Raw genomic sequence first — 12,500 nt, forward strand, 5'->3', positions numbered from 1 at the left:
GGAGAAGGACCGGAACTTACTTCCCTTTGTTGGCGCCTTCACACACCGATTCGATCAGTTCGCTGGAACGCGCAGCGTGCTTCAGGAGTTTTCTACACCAGTATCTCTGAAGTTCGGTTGGAATTAAAGAGTCGGAGAAAATGGGGCTTTCAGGACGGCTGCTGACGGCACTGTGCACAGTTGTCATCCTCTGTATAGGCCTGCACGACTGTCGTCCGGAGCGGGGCTACCCCCGGAGCTGTGGCGAGAAACAGCTGTGCTGTCCAGGACAGAACAACACCTGTTACGCCTTCGGCCCTCGGGTGGACAGGTCAGAGGATTCGGACAGGTGCTACTGCGATTCCAACTGTCTGATCATGGGCGACTGCTGTATGGATTATGCGCACGTCTGTAAAGGTGAGGACTTCATTTCCTTTGATACACCGACACCCAGCACTTTAACTGCTGTTGTTTCTGTCCACACTGGATTATCTGCACACACAACATAATGCTACATGCATGTAAACAGGACATATAGTAATTAATATGTATCTTTCAGGGGAAAGATACCCAGGGCTTGAATCAAAACATTGTCCTCAGTTATCAAAATTTGAGATTCTCTCTCTCTCTCTCTCTCTCTCTCTCTCTCTCTCTCTCTCTCTCTCTCTCTCTCTCTCTCTCTCCCTCCCTCTCTTCATTTATCAATCTGTCTGTCTATTCTGATCTTCTTTCTGTGTGTTTGTGTGTTTTCGGGATCTTTCTTTCCTAAAAGAAAGCAGCCTGCATTGCGCAAAAAAGGTAATGCAGTAAGAAGACAACGGTTATTCCACAAGTGCTTTGTGATTCCTCCCCAAGCGCGCTTAGCATGCAGGACGCCACTAAACGTTGCTGTTTGGCTCACAGCGGCTCATCATAGTATTTTATTCAGTTTGGCGAACATAAAATGAAAATATTTTCTCTTAACACCGTTCCACTGATGAATTTCGAAAGCCGTATTTTGATTACGATTCGATTCTACCATGATAAACTTTGACCCACTTTCTTTAGGAGGCGCTGGGTCTAGCCAATTATTTCTGTTTGTTCCTTCATTGTCATCCTTCAGCCTTTTGGTATTGGGTGTGATGTTTATTCAATCGTTATAAGTGTATTCAGTCGTCACGACGGTTCAGTTTCATCGGATGTTCCGCAGTGATATGTGTGCCTGCAACGAGAGGCAAAGAAAGGGGGGGGATGAGGCTGAAATGAGACTGCAGACACGGACCTTTGGAAATATGAAGGATAAAAACAAAACTTGTGTAATACGGCTGAGTTGTTGTACCAAATTTGTCAACTCAAATTAAAATCCACAATAATGATACTGTATATATGGTCGGAGTTTGACAACACGCGCATATAACTGATAGCAATGTCACACACACACACACACACACACACTTGCACACATCACGCTCGCGAACACACGTACACGCCGGCGCTCCTCACCAACCGCCTCAGTCGCAGTTCATGAGAACGGAGCAGAGTTATCGTTACTTATTCTTTGTTTTTTCACAGCATTAGCTCTGACTCGGATAAGCAAACACGTATATACGGACACACGTGCGATTTGTACAACACACACACACACACACACACACACACACACACACACACACCGCGCGCGCGCGCGCGCACACACACACACACACACACACACACACACACACACACACACGCCTATCTCTGAATCATATGTCTGGAGGAATCATTAAGCCACAAGTTATACACGTCGTTTTCATATGTGTTGCGTTTGTTAGTGGACGTTTAGAGTCCTGTGCCTCAACTGGAAACCAGCAACTGGTTACGCTGGTCTAATTCATGCGGCTGCCGTATATTTCAGTGTCAGTACCTGTGCGTCATTGTAGTTTGTGGGTTCGTAAAAATTATTTTTGGTCGCAGAGCCATGTCCCAGTTTCACGTGTTTCGCTGAGTTTGTCTGAAAGAGTCTGAAAGGGAGGACAAGACGCCAGTTGTGTGCCTGTCGCCACAGTGTCCATGCGGGTAGTCGCCAATATTTGTTGACCAACCACCGCAAACCTCGCTGAACGCGTTGCACGTGCGCTGACTCGTTTCAGGTCACGAGGTGGACAGAGGTGACCGGAGTTGGTCTTGTTGAAGACAGTTTATTGTGTCGCTTAGGGGCAGCACGTGCTTACACGCTGTCAGGCATACAGTACGCCTGCGAGTGCATACACCGGCGTGCTGTGCGCTGACGTATACTGATGTGCTCTCTGTCACTGAAGCGGATAGTCATTCTTATTCGTGGTCACGTACGCACACACACACACACACACACACACACACACATACACACACACACACAGAAAGAGAGAGAGAGAGAGAGAGAGAGAGCCTGACTGCCACAGCTTATTTACTGCTGGTGAATACTGCATTTCTTTCTCTCTTTCCCGCCAGCAGGCCTTTAAAGAAGCACCAGGAAGCCTTCTCTCTCTATTCCGTGTAGCGGTCCATCAGGTGCCGCCAACAGAAAGGAGGGAGTGTGGTGCCGTGGTTTGTTTTTCAGGGGTGTACAGTGAGGGGGTGATGGTAGTGGGGACAGAAATAGTAAGTAGCGTTTTCAGACTGATTATGTTGAAAGAAGGAAACAGAAATGCACGTGAGTTCCTTGTCACATCCTTGTATTTTCTTTTCCCGCCACTGCCTCGGTTAGCATCAACAGAGAGGTGGCCGCACAAGGAGAAAGCCCACGAAGGGTGACATCCACCAGCTCACACTGAGTTGGTGCAGCCTGAGTTTCAGGCGGAGAGCTTCTGTCTGTTACATTTGCACAACAACCCGAAAGGCAGCACCAATTTATCGGCCCAGCCGATAGATAATAATGGCATGCCACCATCACACAGCATGCCTCTGGAAGCGGTCTAATCTCAGAACTGCCGTGTAAATGTCTACACACGTGCTGACCTTGCAGCCCCCTCTCCGGTAAAATGCGCCCTTGTGTTGGGGCGTGTGGCACTTGGTGCCTTATCCTGTAGCCATGGGCACCCCGATAAACATCGTGCAGAGGGGCAGTCAGAGGCTGTGGATGTTAGCCTGTGAAGCTAACTTCCTTTCTTCGTTGTCTTCTTCTTCTGCTTCTTTCTTTCTTTCTGTCTTCTTCTTCTTCAATCCGTGGTCTTGGGATGTAACTATCACGCATCTTTTCGTTCGTGCATGATCGAAAACCTGCATGCCATTTCCGTTTTCGGGATTTGGTGTATGTTTCTGTAACCCACTGAACGCTGGCTTGGGTTCGGGATCTTTAACGTGCATGTTATATCTGAGTGTAGGTTTACTATTTGGAATCCTTCATGCGCTCACAAAGGCGAAGTTAAAGCATGACTGATCAGGTTTATCCTGGAGTTGGGACCATCTCACCAGGAGTCACAGTCCCCCACATCATCGGGCTGCAGGACGATCTGTCTCGCCCTCAGCATCCTGTTCGTCGGGTTGTTCTGTTTTGGTGAAAAATAGTTCCTTGTGTCGGTTTTGTTGTTGTTTTTATTAGTACGATAAACTTTGTTTCTCACGATATTTTAAACACGTCGAGTATTTCTCATTCCCACGCACTCAGCCATATTGTCGGTACGTCACACACACACACTGTCACACACACTGGCACACACACACACACGGCACACACACATACACACACACACACACACTCACCACTCACTCACTCACACACACACACACACTGTCACACACACACACACACACACACACACACACACACATGTACGCGTTCACGCGTGACACAGTCATCCAAGCGGCCAACCAGCCAGACGGGTCTGGGCAGACTGGCAGTATTGAATATAAACCGTACATTCACCTTTCGAAAGCTGTCTGTGAAGCGTTTCCCGTGGTGTTCAGGGGAGGGGGAGGTGTTGTGACATAGTTTCCGGTTTCGCCAAATGTGTCCGGTCACAGGTCACCACTGAAGGAAATGTGCATGTCTACGTCCTACGCACATTTAAACACATTTAGTTGTTTTTCAGTCTCCGTCAAAGCTTTTTTTACTTCATGAAAATTTGATTTATCGTCCAATACAAATGGGAAAGCCTGAAGTTGTGAAAAAAAAATCGGTGGATAATCAATACAACTAAAGAATCCTCAACAATAATGTCTTAAAAAGTCATTATAGTCTATATTTATGTCTTTCTTTCTCTCAGTCTCAGCTTAGATAGATAAATAGACAGATGGATAGAGAGAGAGAGAGAGCAGCTAAAAGCCTGTACACACGGAGGTGTATAAGATATTTCTGATGACGACGTTCTCGTACACATTGGTGGCGCATTCCTCTACAGTGTCTGTTGTGACTTCCAGAACACTGCAGCCAGCCATACAGCTGAACAATGAAATGTAGCTTTTACCACGGGAAGAGATGGCGATTAATTTTGTCTTGAAATGTATGGTTTGAATGAATGCAAGTACACTGCTAGTACAAACTAGTAATGCGAACTGATGTTCCTAGAACCCAGATTTGTCCGAGGAACGTGAAGGTTTGTTACCAGCGTCATGCATGTCATCTTTGTTCAATGAATGACTTGCCTTGTTCTTTAAGAACGAAATTCACTGATATCGTGGATTAAATTTTAGGTATACATGAAAATTACCAAAGAAACATTTACAAATCAGATTAAATGCACACGAAATAGAGACGTGAAGTGCACTACTTTGACTTTAACTGGTCGGTCATGGTACTGGTCAACTGCTGATGAGGAAACCAATGGACCGATGGTCATTAAGATACACAGCCGGATTTCAGTGGGTTTTTTTTTTACACATATTAAATGGAATCCAAGAATATCCACCAGGTTCTAGACTGAACCAATTATACTATTTGTCTTGAAAAACATCGATGGGACTCACAGTGGGAGATTGACAGTACCACTACGAATATCCTTTACACCACTACATTCGTCCTTCATAAAATATTGGTTGTGTATGTGTTCATGTATACGTATTCACAGCACTACGGGGTTCTTCTATATGTTCTTTGTTAAATGTTGTAGCGGGTTTGGAAGATGGAGGGATGAGTGGGGAGAAAGGCGACATGACTGAAGGTCTGACGAGGGTAGGGAACGGGGTGGAGGATGAATCATGATTGATGTCACGTCACACATCATCCTCGTCTGTACGGCTTTTCTCGTTTTCGTCTTTTTTCCTCTTCAGATTATTTTTGTTTACTTACCAATACTTATGTGCTGTTTGTTGTTCGGTGTAAGTGTCCCGGGTATCTTGTAAGTGACTGGAGTGGTCAGCAGTTAGGTTTCTTGTCTAACACGGTCTGACTGGTTGGTGGCAGAGACAGTGAAGGTGTTGCAGTTAGGTTTCTTGTCTAACACGGTCTGACTGGTTGGTGGCAGAGACAGTGAAGGTGTTGCAGTTAGGTTTCTTGTCTAACACGGTCTGACTGGTTGGTGGCAGAGACAGTGAAGGTGTACTAGTGAAAGGAAAGGACGGGGATCAAGTCACATCGTTCTTTTAGACACACAGGTCAAGACAACACGTTCGGTGAAGGAAGGTTGTTTTTGTGCATCGCCACAAATACCAGGCTGTGGTACAAAGACCTGTTGCTGCTGATGCCGGGATGCCTGTCTGCTGACTGGTTCGTTGCCTGCTGACATCAGCCTCGTCACCCCCCTCTCTCCCCTGTTTTGATACTGGATCGTTTACTGTGCTTATCTAAGCAGTTGTTTTGCTGAACTTGATACCAGTTTCAAAACAGCCACGGGGTGTGGGGGGTGGGGGTGGGGGGGTGACCTACATTTGTCCTATTCAGGTCGATGCTCTGCCTTCTTTTTTTGTGTTGACGCTTCTTCTCTAACATCCGCAAGTGGACAGGGGAAAGAGCGAGCGAGGAGTTTTTGTATTTTGTTCTGATTTAATAAACTACTTTTAACGTCATTTCGATTCTATTTTTTGACAGGTTTTACACGTCACACAGTGTGCATGTGCGGAGACAACACTTAAAGAACGACAGATCGATCCATGAATACCGTCTTTGAAATAAACGTGATTATGACTTTTAGACATTTTTTCACAAAGCAATTTGGTCATAACAACCGCTTGTAATGATTTCTGTGTGTATGAAAAGGGCCAGTCTTACCGCCATTTTGACAGCACAGTTTGTGTTGAATGAGTTGGCTGTACTGTTTTACCATGTTAGCCGTAGTTAACAGGTATACAGAAAACGGGTTTGAACTTGTCACGGGCGGTGGAGACTCAGCCAGTAATGTGGACCATGTGTGTCCAACACAGTAAACCTCTGACAGGAAATAGTTTCCTCTTGCGATAGTTTCTTTCCGCTTTTATACTGTTTGCGTTCCTGTGACACTGGCTTCACCAAGACATGAGTGTAGAGAGGGAGAGGGTGTTTGAAGGTGGGAGGGGACGGTCTTGTCTGTCTCTCTGTCTGTCTCTATCTCTGTCTGCCTGCCTGTCTGCCTGCCTGCCTGCCTGTCTGTCTGTCTCTATCTCTGTCTGCCTGCCTGTCTGCCTGCCTGCCTGCCTGTCTGTCTCTCTGTCTGTCTCTATCTCTGTCTGCCTGCCTGTCTGCCTGCCTGCCTGCCTGTCTGTATGTCTGTCTGCCTGCCTGCCTGCCTGCCTGTCTGTCTGTATGTATGTCTGTCTGTCTGCCTGCCTGTCTCTATGTCTGTCTGCCTGCCTGCCTGTCTCTGTGTCTGTCTGTCTGTCTGCCTGCTTGCCTGCCTGTCTATGTCTGCCTGTCTCTGTCTGTCTGCCTGTCTCTATGTCTCTCTCTCTGTGTCTGTCTGCCTGCCTGCCTGGCTGTCTGTCTCTATGTCTGTCTGCCATCTGTCTGTCTGCCTGCCTGTCTGTCTCTATGTCTGTCTGTCTGCCTGTCTGTTTCTATGTCCGTCTGTCTGTCTGCCTGCCTGTCAGTCTCTGTGTCTGTCTGCCTGCCTGCATGTCTGTCTCTATGTCCGTCCGTCTGTCTGCCTGTCTGTCTGCCTGCCTGCCTGTCTGTTTCTGTGTCTGTCTGCCTGCCTGCCTGTCTGTCTCTATGTCTGTCTGTCTGTCTGCCTGCCTGTCTGTCTGCCTGCCTGCCTGTCTGTCTCTATGTCTGCCTGTCTGTCTGCCTGCCTGCCTGCCTGTTTGTCTCTATGTCTGTCTGCCTGCCTGTCTCTATGTCTGTCTGTCTGTCTCTATCTGTCTGTCTGTCTCTATCTCTGTGTCTGTCTCTCTCTATCTCTGCCTGTCTGTCTATCTCTGTCTGTCTGTCTCTATCTCTGTCTGTCTGTCTGTCTGTCTCTATCTCTATCTCTGTCTGTCTGTCTCTATCTCTGTCTGTCTGTCTGTCTCTATCTCTGTCTGTCTCAATCTCTCTATGTCTGTCTCTGTCTGTCTGTCTCTATCTCTGCCTGTCTGTCTGTCTGCCTGTCTCTATCTCTGTCTGTCTGTCTCTATCTCTATCTGTCTCTATCTCTGTCTCTATCTCTGTCTGTCTCTATCTCTGTCTGTCTCTATCTCTGTCTCTATCTGTCTGTCTGTCTGTATCTCTGTCTCTGCCTCAGTGGGCCTGGCTGGGTGCTTTCGCCGTGGAAAAAGCCAGGTTTGGATGATTTGAAGTTGCTCCTAACCCTGGTTCGGAAAGGTTTAACTGGGTAACCCGGTGCCAGGCAGACAGTATTTTAGGAAATTAACCAGTTTTACAGCTTTTATGTCGGTCTGTGACCTTTCTCTATTTCAGCTACTATGCCAGGTGTGTGTGTGTGTCAGTGTGTGCGTGCTTGTGTGTGTGTGTGTGTGTGTGTGTGTGTGTGTGCGCGCGCGCGCGCGCGTGCTTGTGCATTTGTTGTGTGCGTGCTTATGTGTGTGTGTGTGTGTGTGTGTGTGCGCGCGCGCGCGTGTGTGCGTGCGTGTATGTATGTGCGTATGTGCGCATGCGTACGTGTGTATGTGCGCACTAATGTTCGGTCGCTTGCATGCGTGTGTGTGAGAGACAGCACGTGCGTGAATGCAGTAACAGTCATCAATTTTACGTTTTTCCACAATGTGTGAAATGGGGGAAAGGGGCATAGTGGAGGAGGGAGAGGGGGGGGGGTGTAACTCTGTGTGTATGTATGTATGTATGTATGTGTGTGTGTGTGTGTATTCGCGCGTGCGCATTTATGATTATTCGTGTGTGTGCCTGCGCATGTGTGTAACAGAGAGAGAGAGAGAGAGAGAGTGTGTATGAGAGGTCAAGAGTTTGAGAGAGAGAGGGACAGAGAGAGAAAGAGACAGGGAGAGAGAGAGGGAAAGAGAGGGAGAGAGAGAGAGGGAGAGAGAGGGAGAGAGGGGGGGGGGGTAGTTAATCACGGGCCGGACGATCAGTTTCCCTGCCAAATTATCAGCTCGTGGCCTTGTCAGCCCGGGGTCAGCCCAGTGGTCCAACACATCCCCCCACACAGCCCCCCGTCTCCAGCCCCCCTTCCCCACCTACCAATCACACACCCCACACCCCCCCACCGATCACCCCCACCCGTCACACACACCACTCCATTGACGGGCCCTTGCAATAGGATCCTCTTGTTATCGGCGACAACAGGGAAGGGGAGGGGATGGCTCGTCATGGCAGAGGGTGTTTTTATTTTCCAGGGCCTGCATGGAGAACGGCTCACATTTCCTCCTGCCCCTTCCTTCCCTGTGTCAGTGTGTTGGTTTCTCCCCACCACAGAGCGTGCCTGCTCAATTCGGTTTGCTGCCAAACACGGTGCGGAGAGTGCCGGCATCCAAAGCTTCACCAGTACATCAGTTCCACACATTCCAGCATCTTTCTGCTGCTTTCGTGATGGCACTGTGTGTGTGGAAATCAGTGTAACACTGCACCAAGTCCATATCACGTGAGATAGTGTTCTTGCTTGATTGTAGTGTTTGACTTCCATCGGCAAAGAAAACTATTTCGTCCTGTAGTAACTGCCTTGGGTTCTCTTGGGACTGTGAGCAGTAACTTCAAAAGAAAAACGATATATCTGAAGTATTTGTTGAATGTCAAGCACGATTTGATACACCAGACCAAGAAGCCAACCAGTCAGCTGGAAAGATCTCTATCTGGACTCTCTCTCTCTTACATATACATATATAGATACATATACATATACACATCCTCTGTCTCTTTGTCTCTATGTATCTGCGTATCTATCTATCAACTATCTATCTTATTTATCTATCTACCTACCTACTGTCTGTCTATCTGTCTGTTTATGCATTTAACTCTCTCTCTCTCTCTCTCTCTCTCTCTCTCTCTCTCTCTCTCTCCCTCCCTCCCTCCCACCTTCCCACACAAGTTAAGTTCCGTTTACTGCAATGATGTAAAGAACTCCCTTCAAAACCTCGTGCATTTAAACCCCGTGCACGCTTGCATCGTCCTGGTATCAGGACGTAACCTATCAGAATGACGTCCCATAAAGTGTCTCGGGCGCGCAGCGCATAATAGGAACTTCCGGCTTTCTGAACGGCTTTCTTCTGGGGCTGTAGTGTGTCTGCTCGAGGTCGCGCAAGCGTGTGCACGATCTAGTTGTGTGTGTGTGTGTTTGTGTGTGTGTGTGTGTGTGTGTGTGTGTGTGTGTGTGTGTGTGTGTGTGTGTGCGCGCGCGCGCGCGCGCGCTCGCTCTGTGCTTACATAGGAGAAAAAAAATCCTAGAAATCACTCTCATAACCAACTTCAGCCCAACCACAACACACATAACACAACACACTAACAACCCAACACAGCAATGAAACACCACCACCACAACATCAACAAACCCCACAGACCATTCCACAGCCCCCCCCCCCCCCCCCCGGCCCCCCCCAACAAATAACAACTACAACCCCGAAAGAAGAACAAATCACAAATAGCTACCCCCCACCAAACAACGCACGCGACCCCAACGCAGACAACCTCACTACCAAAACAACCCCCCACCAAACAACGCACGTGACCCCAACACAGACAAACCTCACTACCAAAACAGCCTCCCACCAAACAACGCATGTGACCCCAGCCATGGTCAGTTTCACAGGTGTTTGTCGAACACACATTCAGTGCCTCACACACACGGCCAGCTGCCTGACATTGTACTGTGGGTATTTTGTGTAGATGATTTGAAAGTTGCAATTCCGACATATTCCTTGTGTTCATATTTTGTATGTTGATCGTATTTAAGTTGGTAAACTTGTTGACTCACTTGTGTAAACAAAGTGAGTCTATGTTTTAACCCGGTGTTCGGTTGTCTGTGTGTGTGTGTGTGTGTGTGTGTGTGTGTGTGTCCGTGTGTCTGTGTGTCCGTAGTAAACTTTAACATTGACATTTTCTCTGCAAATACTTTGTCAGTTGACACCAAATTTGGCATAAAAATAGGAAAAATTCAGTTCTTTCCAGTCATCTTGTTTAAAACAATATTGCGCCTCTGGGATGGGCACAAAAAAATAAAAAAGAAGCCTAATTATATGCAAACTGCATTTACTGTTATATTTATATTTTTTGTATTCTCTAAACTTGGCACTTTGACCTTTTATTCTGACACAACGACAAGAGGAGTCATTATTATCATTTTTTGTTCAAACAGGAACTTCTTTTGCTAAGCATGGAATTTTTATTTATTTTGCAAACGTTTTGGTGCAGATAGTAAAAAAGGGAAATTACTCTGTAATTAATGCTAGGGGACTTAATTTATCACAAGTGAGTCTTGAAGGCTTTGCCTCTCTTGTTTTATTTATTGCTTTTACATGCTGTCACAGATCTGCTCATGATTGATCTAGATAATCGTCTTGTCGTCATATGCTTGTAAGTTGTAGGCAGTATTACACTAATTTGTGTCGAACTTCACAGTCAGTTATTGACGCAGAGTGTTGACGCGGAAAGTCTCCTCTCTCCACACTGATCCAGTGTTGAGGCACATGTGAACTATTCATGAATACTCCAATGGCAATGCATTCTTTCTCATCTCCAACGCTCATCAGCACAAGCATATCTGTCAAATGTATTTTATGAAAGGTTAGGCTTTACGTATCCTGCGTTCAATGGAAGAAATTCAAATGTAGAACACATGCCATACTTCGCCGTGTCGATGTTTGGCTTCTTCCGTGCAAACCATATTACATGTGAAAGTCCATCCGCTAGCTGTGCCGCTTCATGACCAAGCCATGCTTGCTCTTCCAGTCATGGTATTGACTCTCAGGTTGCTAATATCAAATGTAAAAGCCACTTTGTCCATAATCTTGTTTATCCTTCATAAAAGAAGATATGCAGATCGATATCAGTACTGTTATAGTGTCAAGTGTTCCAGTCGTATAGACTATCAGCTGTACCAGTTTCACAGTTACTGTGTGCTTAGTCTTCTATAATGTGTGTGCAGTACTCTGCTGTGGTGATTACAAGAATATGTTGGATAATACCAGCTATAGGTTAAAACCATCTGATAAATATCGCAGTTTGTTCATTGTAATTCAGCTGTCACCCTTTTACCTCTTTGGCCAACCTTTCCAGCTTACTCCGGTACAGTGAGTGCTACATGATAACTGATTCATTTGATTTGCTTTGACACAGTATAAGCTTTACATAATTATAATCTATACTGTCAGTGTATTTTCATTAAATCAGCTTTGACAGACAGACAGACAGATAGATGGATAGATAAATGGATAGATAGTAGATAGATATATAGATACCAAAGTAAAGAGATTGGTGTTTCACAGCTAGCTATTCATGGGCTGCTCCCCCCCCCACCCCCTTTAAAAAATTTTTTTAGCACACACACTGTATGCCTGTGACCTTCCCACGAGACAATCCTTCAGGCGCACACTCACATCTATAGAGAAGGGTGAATTTGATTTTAAGATTTGTCTTCTTTTCTATCCTTATAACTCCAAATTGACGCTGATCTATTTTCTCCCCATTGCTGTATCCCCCCGCCCCCCGCCCCCCCCCCCCGCCCTCCACTTTGTTTCATTTCTGCCTCTCTCCTCACTTCTTTCCTCTCCTATGTTGTCTACACTCCATTCTCTTTGCTTCCTCTCTCTCTCCTCACTTCTTTCCTCTCCTATGTTGTCTACACTCCATTCTCTTTGCTTCCTCTCTCTCTCCTCACTTCTTTCCTCTCCTATGTTGTCTACACTCCATTCTCTTTGCTTCCTCTCTTTCTCCTCACTTCTTTCCTCTCCTATGCTGTCTACACTCCATTCTCTTTCCTTCCTCTCTCTCTCCTCACTTCTTTCCTCTCCTATGTTGTCTACACTCCATTCTCTTTGCTTCCTCTCTCTCTCCTCACTTCTTTCCTCTCTACCTGTCTTTCTTGTCCACTTTCTTCTCTCATTTTTCTCGAACTTTTCAGATTTTTCTTCATTGTTGTGAATGTAAATTTCTTCTGTTGACTTTCAAGATGACAAAGAAACCATGTCTGGGCTATATGGTTCTTTATCCCACAGGTTTCTGACACAAACAAACCCATTCATCGATTTCCGTTCAGAGTGCTGGCTGTACATACGACATTGGTTGTTGG

At 46.3% G+C, this 12,500-nt stretch overlaps 1 protein-coding gene across 1 annotated transcript in view; it reads left to right on the forward strand.

Moving 5' to 3' along the window:
• The window catches only part of LOC143275011 (somatomedin-B and thrombospondin type-1 domain-containing protein-like), a 95,710-nt gene that overhangs the window by 223 nt on the left and 82,987 nt on the right, over positions 1-12,500 (forward strand). Inside the window, exon 1 of the mRNA XM_076579072.1 lies at positions 1-396. This exon is cut by the window's left edge and continues 223 nt beyond it. Within this exon, the coding sequence (XP_076435187.1) occupies positions 141-396 (256 nt within the window). The 5' untranslated portion in view covers positions 1-140. The remainder of the gene's footprint in view (positions 397-12,500) is intronic.

The sequence above is a fragment of the Babylonia areolata genome, chromosome 29, assembly GCF_041734735.1.
Source record: "Babylonia areolata isolate BAREFJ2019XMU chromosome 29, ASM4173473v1, whole genome shotgun sequence".
NCBI lineage: Eukaryota > Metazoa > Mollusca > Gastropoda > Neogastropoda > Buccinidae > Babylonia > Babylonia areolata.